The 18,004-nt window shown below is 39.5% G+C and overlaps 1 protein-coding gene across 1 annotated transcript; it reads right to left on the reverse strand.

Moving 5' to 3' along the window:
* Positions 1-419: 419 nt before the first annotated feature.
* LOC134648383 (elongation factor G, mitochondrial) lies at positions 420-17,452 on the reverse strand. The gene is made up of 13 exons (XM_063502912.1): positions 17,274-17,452; positions 16,653-16,799; positions 15,140-15,459; positions 14,375-14,613; positions 13,495-13,662; positions 12,208-12,419; positions 11,544-11,600; positions 11,058-11,239; positions 9,678-9,839; positions 6,798-6,916; positions 5,503-5,715; positions 2,742-2,943; positions 420-624 (listed from the first exon to the last, which is right to left on the reverse strand). The coding sequence occupies exons 1-13, from the start codon at positions 17,346-17,348 to the stop codon at positions 483-485; spliced, it is 2,238 nt and encodes a 745-aa protein (XP_063358982.1). The 5' UTR covers positions 17,349-17,452; the 3' UTR covers positions 420-482.
* Between the last annotated feature and the right edge of the window lie 552 nt (positions 17,453-18,004).

Genomic DNA, 18,004 nt, shown 5'->3' on the forward strand with positions numbered 1-18,004 from the left:
CATACATCAGTTTTAGTACCAAAAAGTAATAGTCTTTTCATCTAGCATCAAGTAGCGGAACTATCAGTACTGCTACTTGACAATAGATGTAGCACCGACCGGAAAGTCTTATGCTGTTGAGATAATACTTTCCGGTCGGTGCTACATCTATTGTCAAGTAGCAGTAATGATAGTTCCGCTACTCGATGCTAGATGTAGACACTGAAATTAATAGTCTGAACTGATGTATGGAGTGAGCACTCTTGTCTCACTTATTTCTCTATGATATTAGTGTGTCAAATAGTAAAATGGGTCTCAAGACTCTCGAGTACATACTCGAGATGACGAATATTGTAATGTCCTGTTTCTGGTTAGAAAAAATATGCAAAAGAGGGTCCTAACATGTTGTTTCTATATTGCATAGGGAAAAAAACAACTAATAAATTAATAAACAGACATTTATTGCTTACAAAAAATTAGCTAGTAAATAATTCTAAAGGCGGTTAGTTTTTGTTTTTCTTTTTATCGGGGACTATGCCCATTTCCTCCTGGTATTTCCTGATGAGTTGCTCTTGCACGTCGGGGAGGCAGGGGGAGTAACGGCTGTATTCCATGCTGAATTCACCCTTGCCTTGTGTCATTGATCTGGGAAAAAAAAGTTGTGTATTATCAAGATCTAATCAAACAGCATCAGAAATAGCTAAGCGGGCAAGTGTTTGAGAGAATAAGGGCTCATTTAGACGATGCGACAACTCGCACGCGAGTTTATTACACTGCGGGGTTTGATCGGCAGTGGCGTAGCTAGGCGTGGGCATAGAGAAAAAAATACATAGAGTGCTCACTCCATACATCAGTTTTAGTACCAAAAAGACTATTAGCATCTAGCATCAAGTAGCGGAACTATCAGTACTGCTACTTGACAATAGATGTAGGACCGACCGGAAAGTCTTATGCTGTTGAGATAATACTTTCCGGTCGGTGCTACATCTATTGTCAAGTAGCAGTAATGATAGTTCCGCTACTCGATGCTAGATGTAGACACTGAAATTAATAGTCTGAACTGATGTATGGAGTGAGCACTCTTGTCTTACTTATTTCTCTATGGCGTGGGCGAAGTGGGCCATCGCTCACGGCCTCGCGTCCCAAGGGAGGCCTCGCGCGAGGCCCCTTCGGGCACAGTGAAAGAAAAGGGCCTCGCAGATGCGACTTCGCCCACGGCTAGATTAGTTCACGCGACGCCACTGTTGATCGGTCGGTTGAATTGGGCGTAACCAAACAGTCCGCAATGTAACTTAAATCGCATGCGAGTTCGGTATTTTTTGTATGGGAACGGACACCGTCGTCCATCCCTCCACTCCCTCGTTGCCAGTAATAATGCCTCCTCGCTTTTTCAACTGTCATAGGTCAATACCTATGACAGTTCAACAAGACACCACTGAGTTCCAAGGGACAATCCCTTGGAACTCCTTACCTCAGTTCCCCGGCGTATCCAAACATGTTATTCAGCGGGACCTCAGCATACACCGTGGTCCAGCCTTCCGCTCCCTCGTTGCCAGTAATAATGCCTCCTCGCTTGTTCAAATGTCCTATTGTCCCGTGGAACTTAGTGGTCTTACCTCAGTTCCCCGGCGTATCCAAACATGTTATTCAGCGGGACCTCAGCATACACCGTGGTCCAGCCTTCCGCGCCCTCGTTGCCAGTAATAATGCCGCCTCGCATGTTCAGGTGTTCGATGACTGTCCCGTGGAACTCAATGACCTTACCTCAGTTCCCCGGCGTATCCGAACATGTTATGCAGCGGGACCTCAGCATACACCGTGCATGCTGCATAACATGCTGCGTGCTGCATAACATGTTCGGATACGCCGGGATACTGAGGTAAGGTCATTGAGTTCCACGGGACAGTCATCGAACACCTGAACATGCGAGGCGGCATTATTACTGGCAACGAGGGCCTTCCGCTCCCTCGTTGCCAGTAATAATGCCTCCTCGCTTGTTCAAATGTCCTCTTGTCCCGTGGAACTCAGTGGTCTTATCTCAGTTCCCAGGCGTATCCAAACATGTTATTCAGCGGGACCTCAGCATACACCGTGGTCCAGCCTTCCGCTCCCTCGTTGCCAGTAATAATGCCTCCTCGCTTGTTCAAATGTCCTCTTGTCCCGTGGAACTCAGTGGTCTTATCTCAGTTCCCAGGCGTATCCAAACATGTTATTCAGCGGGACCTCAGCATACACCGTGGTCCAGCCTTCCGCTCCCTCGTTGCCAGTAATAATGCCTCCTCGCTTGTTCAAATGTCCTCTTGTCCCGTGGAACTCAGTGGTCTTATCTCAGTTCCCAGGCGTATCCAAACATGTTATTCAGCGGGACCTCAGCATACACCGTGGTCCAGCCTTCCGCTCCCTCGTTGCCAGTAATAATGCCTCCTCGCTTGTTCAAATGTCCTCTTGTCCCGTGGAACTCAGTGGTCTTATCTCAGTTCCCAGGCGTATCCAAACATGTTATTCAGCGGGACCTCAGCATACACCGTGGTCCAGCCTTCCGCGCCCTCGTTGCCAGTAATAATGCCTCCTCGCTTGTTCAAATGTCCTATTGTCCCGTGGAACTCAGTAGTCTTACTTCAGTTCCCCGGCGTATCCAAACATGTTATTCATCGGGAGCTCAGCATACACCGTGGTCCATCCTTCACCGCCCTCGTTGCCAGTAATAATGCCTCCTCGTTTGTTCAAATGTCCTATTGTCCCGTGGAACTCAATGACCTTACCTCAGTTCCCCGGCGTATCCAAACATGTTATTCAGCGGGACCTCAGCATACACCGTGGTCCATCCTTCACCGCCTTCGTTGCCAGTAATAATGCCTCCTCGCTTGTTCAGCTGGCCGATGACTGTCCCGTGGAACTCTTCGGGCATGGTCACTTCCACGTACATGATTGGTTCTAGGATCTGCCAGGCACCGTCCTCGAATACTGGGAAAATTATTAAATTGATGTTCATACTAGTGCATTGCGAGCCTATGAACCCTAGCCTATTGGTTCGCCATATTGAATAAAATCCAAAAACTGAATCCACAAAAAACCTATTCAATTATCGAGCCTTGATTTAACGAGAATCGGTTGAAAACGTTTCCGTGAAAATATGAAGATGAGTACAGTCAGCAGCAATAGTTGCTAAGCGGACGAGGTGTTCTAAATTACCTTGACGCGCTAGCTCTTATTCTCTTAACAATAAAGTCGCGTCAGGATTATTTTGAACACCTCGCCCGCTTAGCAACTATTGCTGCCGACTGTACATGTATGATCAAATAAAAGAAATATTAAAAAAAAAACAAAAGAGAGTCAAATCGTCTACAACAGTGGTGTGTCGATTATTAGAAACCAATACATTTTGTTCCCCGTAAAGGGGTTAGCTTCTTTACCAGGCATAGCCTGGACTTGTCAGGCCTCTAGGGCCCATAGGGTCTATGTAGCTTCAACCGTTTAGGCCTCGACTTTTATGATTAGGCTTCACGCCTTGAGGCAGGAGACAAATGACCACCCAACATGAGTCTCGACCGCCGTGGGGTAAGGAATTAGGGCAGCTTCTAACCCCATACACTGCTCCAATCCGTAGACACGGACTCTCGGGCAGTATGGCGACCGATTTCTATATATAGCGACGGCAGTTAAAAACTTTAAGCGCGCGATGCAGGACATCTGATGTTATAGTTGAAATTTAAGACTCAATTTAAAGTATCGAATTTACTTTAAAGCGTGCATCTGATAGAAAATTTACAGATTTATTTACTGATGTATGAAATAACACTATAAAAGATAGTATATTGCTAAAATACGCTTTTCAGTTACAGCGTTCGCGAAATCCTATTATAAAACACGACGTTTGCGCTCGTAGCGTCACCTGTTGAGTTTTCGTCAAAGTAAAACGAAGGGCGTCGGGCGCTGACAAATGGAACTGTACGTTGGGGATCTATTGTCTAGTCAGGTAGTCCCTTTGGCACATATAGTTTGTCAAAGGACTGTCTCATTTCAACCGTAGACCTCTGTCTCTGACTATGCGGAGAATCATACTATCTTTGTCTTACACTAGTACTAGCACCCAAAAGAAAAGGATGAGTATAGTTTTTTTTGTTCTTATTTAAATACTGACAATTTGGTTTGACCAACTATAATAGATAATCCTTTAGTTTATGGTATGATGAAGCATAAAGTTACATGCTGGCCAATGTTTTGCAAGTGTTGGTGGCCCAGCGGTAACGCTTCCGACTTTCCACTCCGAAGGTCGCGGGTTCACACCCAAGCTCGGTCCGAGTTTTTTGGTATTTATGTTCGAAATCTTAATTTTATAAATTTTATTTTGTACCATATTGCACTATCGTTAACTCTATATGACTAGTTATATAATATTACAACTTACAAGCATTAAAGACCTCACTAGCCGCCAAAAAGACCAAGTTCGCAAGGATCGACTGTATAATAAAGATCATTTTGGGTATTTTACTACCGACGAAACTATAATACTACAATACAACCACAAATACAATACTTACCATCTTTAAAGGGGCCCACTGATTACCAGTCCGCCGGACGGTATCGGCCTGTCAGTTGTTCGGAGCTTTTTGTTCTAACTGACAGGCCGATATCGTCCGGCGGACTTGTAATCAGTAGGCCCCTTAACAGCCCCCTTAGCAGCCAAGAAGAACGCCAGCTCGCTAGAATCCACAATATGATGTGCGCCATCTTGAAGTCGGAACTTGACGCCTGACACGTGTCTCTACGCCTGGCATGAATGGCTTAGGTAGCTTAGTACTCAAGGTTTAGTTTTAGCAAAAACTTACCGTCCAACAGCATTTTAGCAGCAGCACAGAATAAATAATAGTACTAGAAAATAATAAATAGTAGTAGAAGCAGTACTCTCTAACATAACGCGTCTATTACGACAGATATGACCGCTAGGTGGCGCAAGCGCGAGCAGGCGTCCGTTCCTTAGCGGTGCGCGGCAACTACTATGGCTAGACACCTAAATTGTTGTGGGCCGCATGTACTTGTAGCGACGCGACGAAATCGCGGAGTGAGTCACGCCTGGCAGGAGCTTAATTTTGGAACTAACTTACCATCTTTAACAGGCCCCTTAGCAGCCAAGAAGAACGCCAGCTCGCTAGAATCCACATTATGATGTGCGCCATCTTGAAGTCGGAACTTGACGCCATCTTGAATACGGAGAGGTATCCCTTTTGACACGTGTCTCTACGCCTGGCATGAATGGCTTGGGTAGCTACTGTAGCTAGTAACCAAGGTTAAGTTTTAACAAAAACTTACCATCGTTCAACTTTTAACACAGCATTTTAGCAGCAGCTTAATTTTTGAACTGACTTACCATCTTTAACAGCCCCCTTAGCAGCCAAGAAGAACGCCAGCTCGCTAGAATCCACGATATGATGGGCGCCATCTTGAAGTCGGAACTTGACGCCAGATACCTTGTGCCCGGACAGGTAACCCTTTTGACACGTGTCTCTACGCCTGGTAACTTACCATCTTTAACAGCCCCCTTAGCAGCCAAGAAGAACGCCAGCTCGCTAGAATCCACGATATGATGGGCGCCATCTTGAAGTCGGAACTTGACGCCAGATATCTTGTGTCCGGACAGGTAACCCTTTTGGCACGTGTCGATGAAGCCGCGCTCTACGCCCGGCACGAACGGCTTGGGTATGTTCGTGCCTACGGTCTCGTCAACAAACTCGAGCACTGAAAGGGTTGAACAATTCGGTTTTAGTTGGTTCAATATGAAAATTCTTATATGCATGTAAGAAAAAGATAATCTTAATTCACAATTTAATAAAGTAAATCAGTTTATTCATCTCCACGGATTCCATCCATCAGATAAAGCAATACTAAGACGCGAGAAGTAATGTAGAATATTTTAACCGACAAAATTGACAGCTTAATTAGATGGAGCTGTCAACGGATAATGTTCAATATATTATATTCAGATATCATAAAGATTATAAAGAGCATGCATTTTCTATCGGGGGCAGCACATGAGCCGGCAGATTTTAGTCGCGAGGCGTAAATGTGAAGTTTATGCTTCCGATGCAGCCCACAAGATGGCAGAACCGACTATGCACAAGAAAACGTACGAGAACGGTAGATGGCAGCACTTGCTTTGCCAATGTACATGTTTATGTTTCCGATTCAGCCCACAAGATAGCAGACCCTCCAACGCGAACGGTCCCTATACTTCATCTGAAAATTTTGCTACAATGTTATTCAGTTACGGGTGTTTTTCTTCTTTTAGCTACCCCAAAACTTAGCCTTAGTTCTGGCACAGGTTTTTTTTTATTTTTTTTTTATTTATTTATATATTTAAATTTACATCTTAATTACTAAACATTTATATTCTCGCCAAACTGTTACGTTTGATGGCGAGATGCGCTCAGTTTTATACACTTAACCTATTTAACTAATTATATACTTAGACTAACAGTTTCATAGGCATGTCAAACCTTTGGTTCCCGACCCGTCCCGATTTCGGTGGAGAATAAATAATTAAAGTAAGTGCACGTGACTAAGTCCACTTTACAGTCTGTGCGGAAAGAGAAGAGTCGTGAAATGTATGGGATCCAATACATTCTATAGGTGAACCAGGATCTATTGAGGGTGCGCCATGTTGCGGAATTTCACTGGAACTAATTTTTTCATACTACACTGAATTGTCACCCTATACATGAGAATAACAGCGCCCTCTTGACAATTATCATATATTACTGGTCAGGCTATACGACTCTTCTCTTTCCGCACAGCCTTTAAGTTTAAATAATAAAACTTACTGGTGTTCTGGTGGGGTGGCAAGGGCTCCATTATACCGCAAACGCGGGCAAATTGACCGGCGCCTCCCGACTGTTTCTTGTGTAGGTAGTCGAATGTGCAAGGAGACATCATCGTTTCTCTGAAAGTTTCATGGCAAAATTTTGTCTTCGGATACCGCGACAGTTACTCGTGAAATAAAACTATTAATCGCTGATTAAATCGCTGCAATTTAGCTTTGTTAAGGTAGCACATTCGCTTGTTAGGGTTCCGTACATCAAAAGTAAAAAACAGAACCCTTATAGGATCACTCGTACGTCTGTCTGTCAGTCTGTCCAACCATCAACCCCCTTTATCTCCGAAACTACTGGGTCTACAATTTTGACAAAAAAAAAACACAAAATAGTTCTTTACCTACGGATGACAGAAAACCTATTAGAAATGTGCAGTCAAGCGTGAGTCGGACTTAATGTATGGAACCCTTGGAACGCGAGTCCGACACGCACTTGGCCGGGTTTTTTTACGCTCAGTCAAGCTCTAGCCTTTGTTCCGTAGCTTTTGGGTTATAACAACAACAAACCCTGAATTTGAAGAAATAGAAATTAATGTTCTAAAAAATAAAATAAACATAAAAAATATTTTATTTGAGTTAAATAAAAAAGAAATATAAAATATAAATTTAAAGCTAGCTATATCTTACCTTTTTTTTTTATTGAAATTTTTACATAAAAATACAGCATGTCTAATATAGTACTATAATAAAGTACCTTAATCTAATGTTTCGCCAAACTGTGAGACAGTTTGTTGGCGGTGCGCTCTAGAGTAATCTTAAGCTAAATTAGGTACACTAATTATTAATAGTAACAAGTTAGCATTAGGAACATAAATTTACTTAAATGTATGTATCTTAATTTAAGATTCTTAAATCTATCTTGCGGGACAGCATCACACTCGACTAACCAGCGGGCTCAGCACGGTTCCATTTTTATCGACTATCACTATGCCCGTCACTTTCGCACTTACATACTTGTTAGAACGTGACAGGCATGGTGATAAACGATAAAAATGCTACCGTGCTACTAGGGCAGGCGTAGATCTTATATCGTAGAGATAAGGTCCACGCACGGCCAGCCAACCACATTAAATAGGCTACATGACTAATTTTTTTTTTATGGTATCAATCGATCGGGTTTGTTTTTAAGATCAAATTTCTATATGGGACCCATTGCATTAAATTAACACAAAAGTCAGAAATTGTAGTCAAAGTCCGACAGTCGCACTTCACTCGCGAAACGCCCTATACAAAACGGCCAGAGGCCGTGACGTCATCGCCCATCTTGTAGTATGGAGAAAACAAGAAAATTGCGTTTTTGTCGGTGAAATATTGCGTTTATGTATATAAAGTCCGTCAACCAAATCTTGTCAGTAGTAAAAGGCGGCAAATTTGAAAAATCGCGGGTTAGCAACACTGTGTTCAAATAATTCCAAAACGCGTGTCATCTGTGTTTTATCTGTGGAATGTGGATCGTGAATGACAGCCGTCACCTTATTTGTTTTCATTCTGAATCGTTTCTGTTTCAAGAGATATTTCTGCTGTCACCATTAAATACCAATACATTAAATAAGAATAAGCAAAGCTAAGGGGCCTACAATGTACAATCATGCTCGTTGATGGTAAATATTACTGAAAAAAACAAACAAGTACTGGAAGAACTCTTTCGAACTTTTAAGATTATGTTCAGTTTTTTTTGTTTTAGGGTTAAAAGGCATAAATAAAATTAAAACGTATGCCTAAATCTATCCAACAAGACCATAAATTGTGTCCTGGAAACCGTCCATAGGCCCACATGTCTAATATTTTCAGCAATCAGTTGTGACTATTTACAAAGGTAAACCTTTTAAACAGTATTAAGAGCCTTGATTATATCGCCGTTCTTTCGCAATATCTACCTAATCCATACATGTTTGTTGCAGGATTAAATCTTGCCCAATATAAGGCGTTCGTAGTAGGTAGTATCTCTTCAGACAATACTTACCTATGGCGGTTTATGTACGTGTACAACGCAACCAAGTCGAAAAGTGACCCTTATCTTATTTACCTTTAAATTAAATAAACACCGAAATATCAGTAGTTTTATTTTTAATATGTATATTGTACAATATATACCAATAAAAAAAAATACACAGGTATGTCATATTCATCCAGAACAGTACACTAATTTACATTAACAAGTGGCATATTATATTGTAAATAACAAATATATGCACTATCTAATTATCTGCATTTTGATATGATTTTATTTTAGTAAACTTAGAAGACATAGATAGGGAACAAAGAGAATATAAGCACTACGATAAGTAGTTGTTTTTGATATCTTCAAATTTGTTCATCATTTTGATTAACATTGTTTTAACATCGCTTTTAAATTGTCCGTCCATCGTCCATGTTTCAATTTTTTTCAATAAACCGCGAGTGACAATTTGAATTGACGTACGCAGGGCGCGCTCAGCGGAAAAAAAAATCTTTTGGTTCGATGTACATTGCTGCTTTTCTTAGCGCAATACTGCTCTTTGAGTGTTGCCCTACTTTAGTTTGCTTTACATTGCTACTGACAAGATTTGGTTGACGGACTATAGTTGCTATACAATATTTTTTTGGATGAAATGTAAGGAATCGAATACCCTACCCTTACTTTTATCGTTTTTGGAAGTTAAAAAAAACTTAAATTTTGAAACTTTCAGGTCCTGTAATTTTGTAATTTTTCAATATTTTATTTTAATATCCACATTATTGTGATAAATTGCTCGTTTGCTATCTATTTTGCTAGATTTTGCTATAAAATTCAACATGTGTCATCAACCCTATTGTATTAAGCTTTGTTAATGAATTACTTTATAATTACCTGAAGGCAACCTTAGGTTTCCCAAGCTCCACGGGGCAGTTATATTCTCTTTCCATTCTTTGTGCGTATATTTCTAGATGCAGTTCACCCATACCGGACACAATGGTCTCTTTGTTATCGCTGTCGTAACGGAACTGGAATGTCGGGTCTTCTTTGGTGAACCTGGTCAAAAAATATATTTTTTCTACTCCCGTACTTTTATTTGTCATTTAAAGGATCGTGCACACACCTTTAAAACCCTACATTATAGTTGTCAAGACAAGTCTTTAGTCTATTCCCCAAAAAAGAATTTGTGCATACACGCAGTATCTTTTTGGCGATTTTACGATACTTCGTGTAATGACCACTTTAAAAATATTGAATGAAATACAGTGTTGCCAACCTTATTTTAAATGTCATCTCTGACAAATAAGTGAACCATAGACATGTTTTTTTTTTAATTTAATCCATTCATTCATTCTTTTCCCGTTCCGTACCCTCCATTTTTGCTACTTCTTGAATGAAAAATATTTGTTAAATTCACAATTTTTTTCAAAGTAAGTGCTTGGTCGTAGAAAAAGTATTGTATGCAACGTTGTTTAACTGAGTCAAAAAATACTCGTGGCGTCTTACTCACGCCACTCGCCTTTTTTGACCCCTCTTAAACAACGGTTGCATAAAATACTATTTAACGAGAGTAGAAGGTTTAGTAAGATTAGAGTAGATTGTACATGGAACTGGGTAGTTTCGTACGCTCAAAACTGAGTGAAACAGAAAATGGACGGAACGAAATGGTTCACAATGTCGCTGGCACAAGTGCGAACGAGATGGAAGAACGACGTGACACGCCAAAGCCCGAAAAGTATGAAGGAAAATCACTTGTCTAATATACCTATTGTTTTTAGGGTTCCGTACCCAAAGGGTAAAAACGGGACCCTATTACTAAGACTCCGCTGTCCGTCCGTCCGTCTGTCACCAGGCTGTATCTCAGGAACCGTGATAGCTAGACAGTTGAAATTTTCACAGATGATGTATTTCTGTTGCCGCTATAACAACAAATACTAAAAACAGAATAAAATAAAGATTTAAGTGGGGCTCCCATACAACAAACGTGATTTTTGACCGAAGTTAAGCAACGTCGGGCGGGGTCAGTACCTGGATGGGTGACCGTTTTTTGCTAGTTTTGCTCTATTTTTTGTTGATGGTGCGGAACCCTCCGTGCGCGAGTCCGACTCGCACTTGGCCGGTTTTTTTATTGTGTTAAGGAGTTTTAATGTTTAATATGGACATATTATCATATTGAAACTTGAATTATATTCATTTACCAAAGATTTATACTAAGATACTTTAGGTATCTCTCTTTATTTAGTTGACGAATGTGTTTATCTCTCTCTAACTCACCTAGCGACAGCTTTAGAGAAGTTATCTCTATCCTTGTTGTTTTTCGGTTTGATGGCCATAGACACAACAGGATCAGGTACCACAATAGACTCCAGAGAAAGATTTAATCTTCCGTCGTTGACAAATGTGTCGCCCGATGCGCAGTCTACGCCGAAAAGTGCAAATATGTCGCCGGCGAATACCTGTATATAAAATGTACATTAAGGTACAAATTTTATGGTATGGTTTAAAAAAATCTGACACATTTTTTTTTAATGTTGCGCCCGTGACCATAACTAATTAGTAATTATGTATTTACTTCAACTATAGCTGGTCAACCAAATCTTGTCAGTAAAAAAAGGCGCGAAATTCAAATTTTCTATGGGACGATATCCCTTCGCGCCTACATTTTTCAAATTTGCCGCCTTTTTCTACTGTCAAGATCTGGTTGACCAAGTATACATATTTTACTAACATTAATTTTACAGTTTACAGAATTAAAGTTACCTCATTTACTTCCTCCATGTTGCTCGAGTGCATTCGGACTAATCGGGAGATTTTCACCTGAAAAAAAAAACAAGTTATCAATCAGCCATGTTGAAGTATGTACAAGTAAATAAAATAATAGTCATAAGCATTTGTGCCTATTTAGCCCTATGTATGACTAATAGAGAATGCCATTAGACACTAAGTAATTCCGCCAATTTTAAAGTTAACAAAAATAAGTGTTTGGCAAAAATATCTTTTTTTGTGCAAGCTTTTATCGCTGACTGTACTTTTCTTTCCACGGGCAACTAATACTCATCGAGACAATTCTAACAACCCCAATCACAATCATTTGTGTTGTTTTATCACAGAGTGCAGAGTTCCATGTCATCATAATATTGCATTGTCATCCGATTTACATATAAAAATTTCAACACAATGGGAAATCGGGTAGTGGGTAAAATTTATTATATTTGACCCACATTAGCTAATATACATACTAACAGGGCTATTTGTGACGTCCCATGGGTAAAGGTACCTTATAGCGGTTGGCGCTTACGCTATTATTAACGCCGCTCCAATATTATTGCGGCGTTATGCGACGTAAGCGCCAGCCGCCATAAGGTACCTTTTGCCATGGAACGTCACATTTAGTAAAATAAAAGCTTGTAAAAATGCTAGTTACCTTCTTCCCAGTCCTCGCATTAAATATATTATCCCCCCTTTTTAGCATCCCCTGGTAGCACCTCAAATACGTGAGCTGGCCAAACTTGCTGACTTCCAGCTTGAAAGCTAAACCCACAAACGGTTTGTTTCCACTCCTTGCTGGGTCTAACACTATCGTTTCACCCTCCTGCCCTTTCTTCTCGTTTAGCGTAGCTGTGTTCTCTACTTCCCCTGAAATTCAAAAATCTAATTCATTCATAATTCATAATTTATTGCATAATAATCATGTGGTACGAGTACAGGACAGATATTACATCAGGGTAAGTTCACACATGAACCCTGTTAGGGCACAGCAAATGTTTCTTAAAACTAAACTATAACTAGGAGGTGCAGTGCAGGCACATGTGTAGGTACATAATTTAAAATAAACGCATTTTAATACTTATGTTCAAGGCATAAGATTAAAAGCTAATATTTATTAATCTAACATTTAATACAGGGTTATTTTTGGTCCGTTAGCCATATTGTGCGAGGTGATTAGGTAGTCCATACTGAACTACTTTTTCTATGGGACCAACTCCGAAATCACAAAAATTTTTTTGGCCGTTTCATAGATTTTGGTCGAGTGGACAACGTTTCTATGGGAAGGCCAAGTTTTTTTTGGGATTTCGGTGTTGGTCCCATAGAAAAAGTTGCTCAGTATGACCTACTTAATCACCTCGCACAATATGGCTAATGGTCCAAAAATGACCCTGTATAAGCATTAATCTGTCAGCTCCCACGGCTCATATATGAGCCAGAACGCTTATGGTGACGTCATATCGTGGGATTCGACAGGTTAAAGACTATTTCAAAAGTCAATAAAACAACAAGAGACTCTGCGCACCGTGATATAATTAATTTTGCTGTGACTACAAAATTTACTATGACAGGACCCCTCTATAGTACCCATTCTCTTTGGTTATATCCTCCAAGCTTCAAAACTATCATAGAGAAAAAAATACATAGAGTGCTCACTCCATACATCAGTTTTAGTACCAAAAAGACTATTAGCATCTAGCATCGAGTAGCGGAACTATCAGTAATGCTACTTGACAATAGATGTCGCCACCGACCGGAAAGTCTTATGCTGTTGAGACAAGACTTTCCGGTCGGTGCTACATCTATTGTCAAGTAGCAGTACTGATAGTTCCGCTACTCGATGCTAGATGTAGACACTGAAATTAATAGTCTGAACTGATGTATGGAGTGAGCACTCTATGTATTTTTTTCTCTATGAAACTATTAAGCTAAATGTATAGCCAACCTGGATGGGGAAGGTATTCCAAAACAGCGTCTAATAGAGGTTGGACTCCCTTATTCTTGAGGGCTGTGCCAAGCAGTACGGGGGTGAAGGCACGTTTGAGCGCTGAGCGACGCACAGCGCCTTTGATGTCTGAGACCGTTGGGGTTTTTTCTTCAAGGAACAGTTCACCTGTAAAGGAAAGTATGGTTCAATGTTAAGAATACAATATCATTGTGGTATTTATTTACAAAATATATACCTACACGGTGGCAAAAAAATTACTGCATTCTCATTGCCAGGGAGGTTCTGGGATTATACTGAGCAACTTTTACTATGGGACCAAACCCGAAATCGAGAAAAAAAAAATTACCCTCCCATAGAGCTCCAATTTACCCTCCCAATGGACCAGTAAATGTATGAAACAGCCAATTTTTATTCGCGATTTCAGGGTTAAAAGTTGCTCAGTATAATCCCAAAACCTATTTTTTATTTGTATTTTAGTTTTTATTGAGTGTGTGATCAACTGCCGCAATGGCGGTCGTGATAATATGCGGTTCAGTGCCAAATATTGTAGGTGCAAATAGCTATAACTTGTTGAAAAACAGTCTCATCTCAATCCCTTGCCCTTATTTACCCTATTCATAAAGCCACCATATAGGGTAGGTGCGTTAGTTTTCGTCCAGCTCTAGTTTTCGTCCACTTAACGAAATTTGAATATAAACCTACATTGCTGCACAAATTTGGACTTATTGCAATCCTTAATATCGAAACAATATATCTTCCTACACAAAAATGATGTTTCGCAAGTAGCAAATTAAATGTCAAAAATATGTTTTGCTAATATGTCAAGTGGACGAAAACTAAAGCATGGACGGAAACTAGCGCGATGACCCTAACTTACCTAAACTTTCATCAACATTAGACAAATGCTCAATCAACTCATGCCTCCTCTCCTGCACTTCAGCCCTCCTATCCTGTGGAACCTCATCCAATCGGATCTTCTCGCCATAATCTCCGTCAAAGTATATCGCTTTCTCTTCAATAAGATCTAGAATCCCTTGGCACTCTTTCTCGAGACCGATCGGTAGGTGGAGGAATGCTGCGTTGTGGTTCAGTTTGGACCTCATTTGTTTTAGAACCCTGGAATAATTCAAATTGCAAATATACACAGCAGAATATATAATATAACAATATCTACAGTCTTAATATTCAAATGCAGTAATATATGGATAAAACTTGGTTCCAAAAATTTCTACAGTAACCGGGAGTGTACTGACAATAATTTGTATTGCAATATAGCATCTCAAAGAAAATGAATACAAATAAGTACTGGCGATTTCTTTATCTCACTGTTCGAATTTATGCGGCTTTTTTAATCAATATATTCAGTGGCTATGAATAAAACAGGGGAAAGTCGGGTCGGTAGAGTAGGTATACATTGGAAGTAGTTACTGCTAATTTAAATGTGACGTTTTGAACAAAAAGGTACCAACATTGTCGATTGTCGATAAGGTTGATTTCAAATAGTGGCCATATGGAAATAGTGCCTTATTAACATCCGACAGTAGTACCCTTTTGGTTGATAATGACACAAATATTCGTGCAAAAGCAACTTTAACCATAGACATTTCCTTTCCACCAATTTAATTTAATTATAGCAACATACCTTTCTGGATTGGACCCTAATCTATCCAGCTTATTAATAAACGCCAAGCACGGTACATTGTATCTCTTCATCTGCCTATTCACTGTCAGCGTCTGACTCTGTACTCCGCCCACAGCGCACAACACCAATATCGCCCCGTCCAACACTCTCAACGCTCTCTCCACCTCAACTGTGAAGTCTACGTGCCCCGGTGTGTCAATGATGTTGATATTGTGGTCCTTCCAGATTGTGTATGTGGCGGCTGATTGGATAGTGATGCCTCTTTGTCGCTCAAGTTCCATGGAGTCCATGACTGCGCCCACATTGTCTTTGCCTTTTACCTATAAGGTTCAAAAACATCCCTCTTTTATCAGGTTCAAAAACATCCCTCTTGTCTCACATGTGTGATGTGATTCGTTTTTGAGTAGTAGAAACTATAGAAACAAGTGATATTAACTCAACTTTACTGCACTGGCCGTTTTTCTTTGAACAATTCTAAAATTCAAATTTTTTTAGGTACCATAAAGCAACCCAACTATTGTATAGTCCAGTACTATAACTCAAAATAGTAGTAGTAGTTTTATAGTCCACACATTCAATACAAACAATATCTTTTTTTGGTGTTGTCTGAGTTTTTCTCCCATTTATGAAAGCTTAGAACTGCTTCAAATAATAGTCACACGTCACACCTGAATGAAGATATTTGAACATTGAAAATATAGTTTATTTTATTTTATTTATTTAGGTATGCAAACAGTCACTACAAGAAAGGCTTAAATATAAAGTATTTTTAACACTGTTTACAGTATGTGTGACCAACACCGTTCACTGCTTATTACAATTATTTGTTATTTGATTATAGTTGGGTGGTTTTACAGTATTTTTTTTATATAGCTATCCATGCCATAATAGCTTTTTTTTAAATGCCATAATAGCTTTTTTTTAAATATCAGAGACATAACACTATTTAAATTAAATTAACCTTCAACTACAGTTAACAGCACCTTAAGTAACATTGAGCCGAACTTGCAAGCAGTTTTAAGGTTTCCATAAAATAGATTAGTTCGGATAAGCCTTTGCCACACGGTTACTAGCTGTGTGATACCTTGTCACATGATTCAGTTATGGCAGCTTAGCTATTACATATTGGTTGGAAAATGATAGAAACATCCAGACAACACCAAACAATATCATGTGTTGTTTTCTTATAAAAAAAATATATTGACTTTAACCACTGGAGCTGGAGTCTTGCAGATTGACGGATTTAATATAGTTTTGACAGAAAGGTTACCTCTCAGTCCTCTTCAAAATATATTAAGTCAAAAATACTTGGAGGCTTTTCACATAGTCTCTGGTTGAGACTAAGGCTCATTTAGATGGCGTGCAAACTCGTATACGATTTTAGTTACATTGCGGACTATTGCGTTTACATCAATTCAACCATCGGATCAAATGACGCAATGTAATGAACCTCACATGTAAGTTCTCGCACCATCTAAATGAGCTTTCTAATTGGTTACTATGGTGTCATTACCTCATGCATAGCATCTATTCTGCCAGTGTAGAACAATATTCGCTCTGTGAGTGTGGTCTTCCCGGAGTCAATGTGTGCAGAGATACCGATGTTCCTGATCCTTTCCAGAGCCTTGTGTTCTGCATATTTGACATGTGATGAGTATTTCTGTAAAGTAATTATATCGTAACTATAGGAAATGTTGGCAAAAGTTTACAAGTATTCCATGGGAGTCTAAAGAGATTATGAAAGTTGAGAAAAATAAAGTCACAGTTAACACTTTCAGTGCCAGGTGCCCCATTTCCAATACAAATTGAACACACATACGTGTTCTTGGCAGTGAATGTGTTAAGAAATGCACTGTTCAGTATGTGAAATGGTAGTCCAATCAGAGCCGGCATTTTCCTATTAGCTTTTGTCACATGGGATCGAGAACATGTAAGAAATCGATTCTTTTCCAACCTGAATTCCAAGAATAACACAAGAAAATATGGTCAAAAGGTCATGAATATAGACATATTGGTGTGCATATTGCTTATTGAGTAATACAATTAGGTCTCATATATTATTGACGGCGAATTACGTAAATATAAAGCGAAATTGGAAACTAAACTTATTATTACCATTAAAAATATTTCTTACCTCAATTTGTGTTATGCCTGACTTATTAACATTCCTAAACACATTTGCTACTTTTAGCGCGTTCAAAATAGTCATTGTTAAATAATTATCATAAATTAAATATCACAGAATAAAGTTTTTTGGATTAAAATTTGAGGTTATCCATATGTCATCCTAGCCTTAATGTTGGTAGCTATGAAACATGAAGTTAGCTTTGAAGTCCTACCATCGACAAAATAAAGTAGGATATACACTTTTGAATAAGAAAAAGGCCCAGCTATACTTGGTCAACCAGATCTTGACAGTAGAAAAAGCGGCAAATTTGAAAAATGTAGGCGCGAAGGGATATCGTCCCATAGAAAATTTGAATTTCGCGTCTTTTTTACTGACAAGATTTGGTTGACCAGCTATAAAACGAAAATATAAAAATAGGAGTTGGCTCTCTTGGAGTTGGAAATCTTGGGATTTCACCGATTAAAGAAAGGTCATTGGGGTGCATTGCAATGCAATTAATATTATTATAACATCACATGGATATTAGGTAAATGATCGCTAGTCGCATAAGATTTATAGTCTAGTTCTTGCTATTTTCTAATGTCACTTTAATCTCTATTCCGTATAAGAAAAAGCATAGTTCACCCTGATATCGACATCAGCGTTAGAAATGAACGAGTAAATAATGAACGGTCGGATGAACTAAAGTCCGTCAACCAAATCTTGTCAGTAGTAAAAGGCGGCAAATTTGAAAAATC

This window comes from Cydia amplana, chromosome 5 (assembly GCF_948474715.1).
Source record: "Cydia amplana chromosome 5, ilCydAmpl1.1, whole genome shotgun sequence".
Lineage (NCBI taxonomy): Eukaryota > Metazoa > Arthropoda > Insecta > Lepidoptera > Tortricidae > Cydia > Cydia amplana.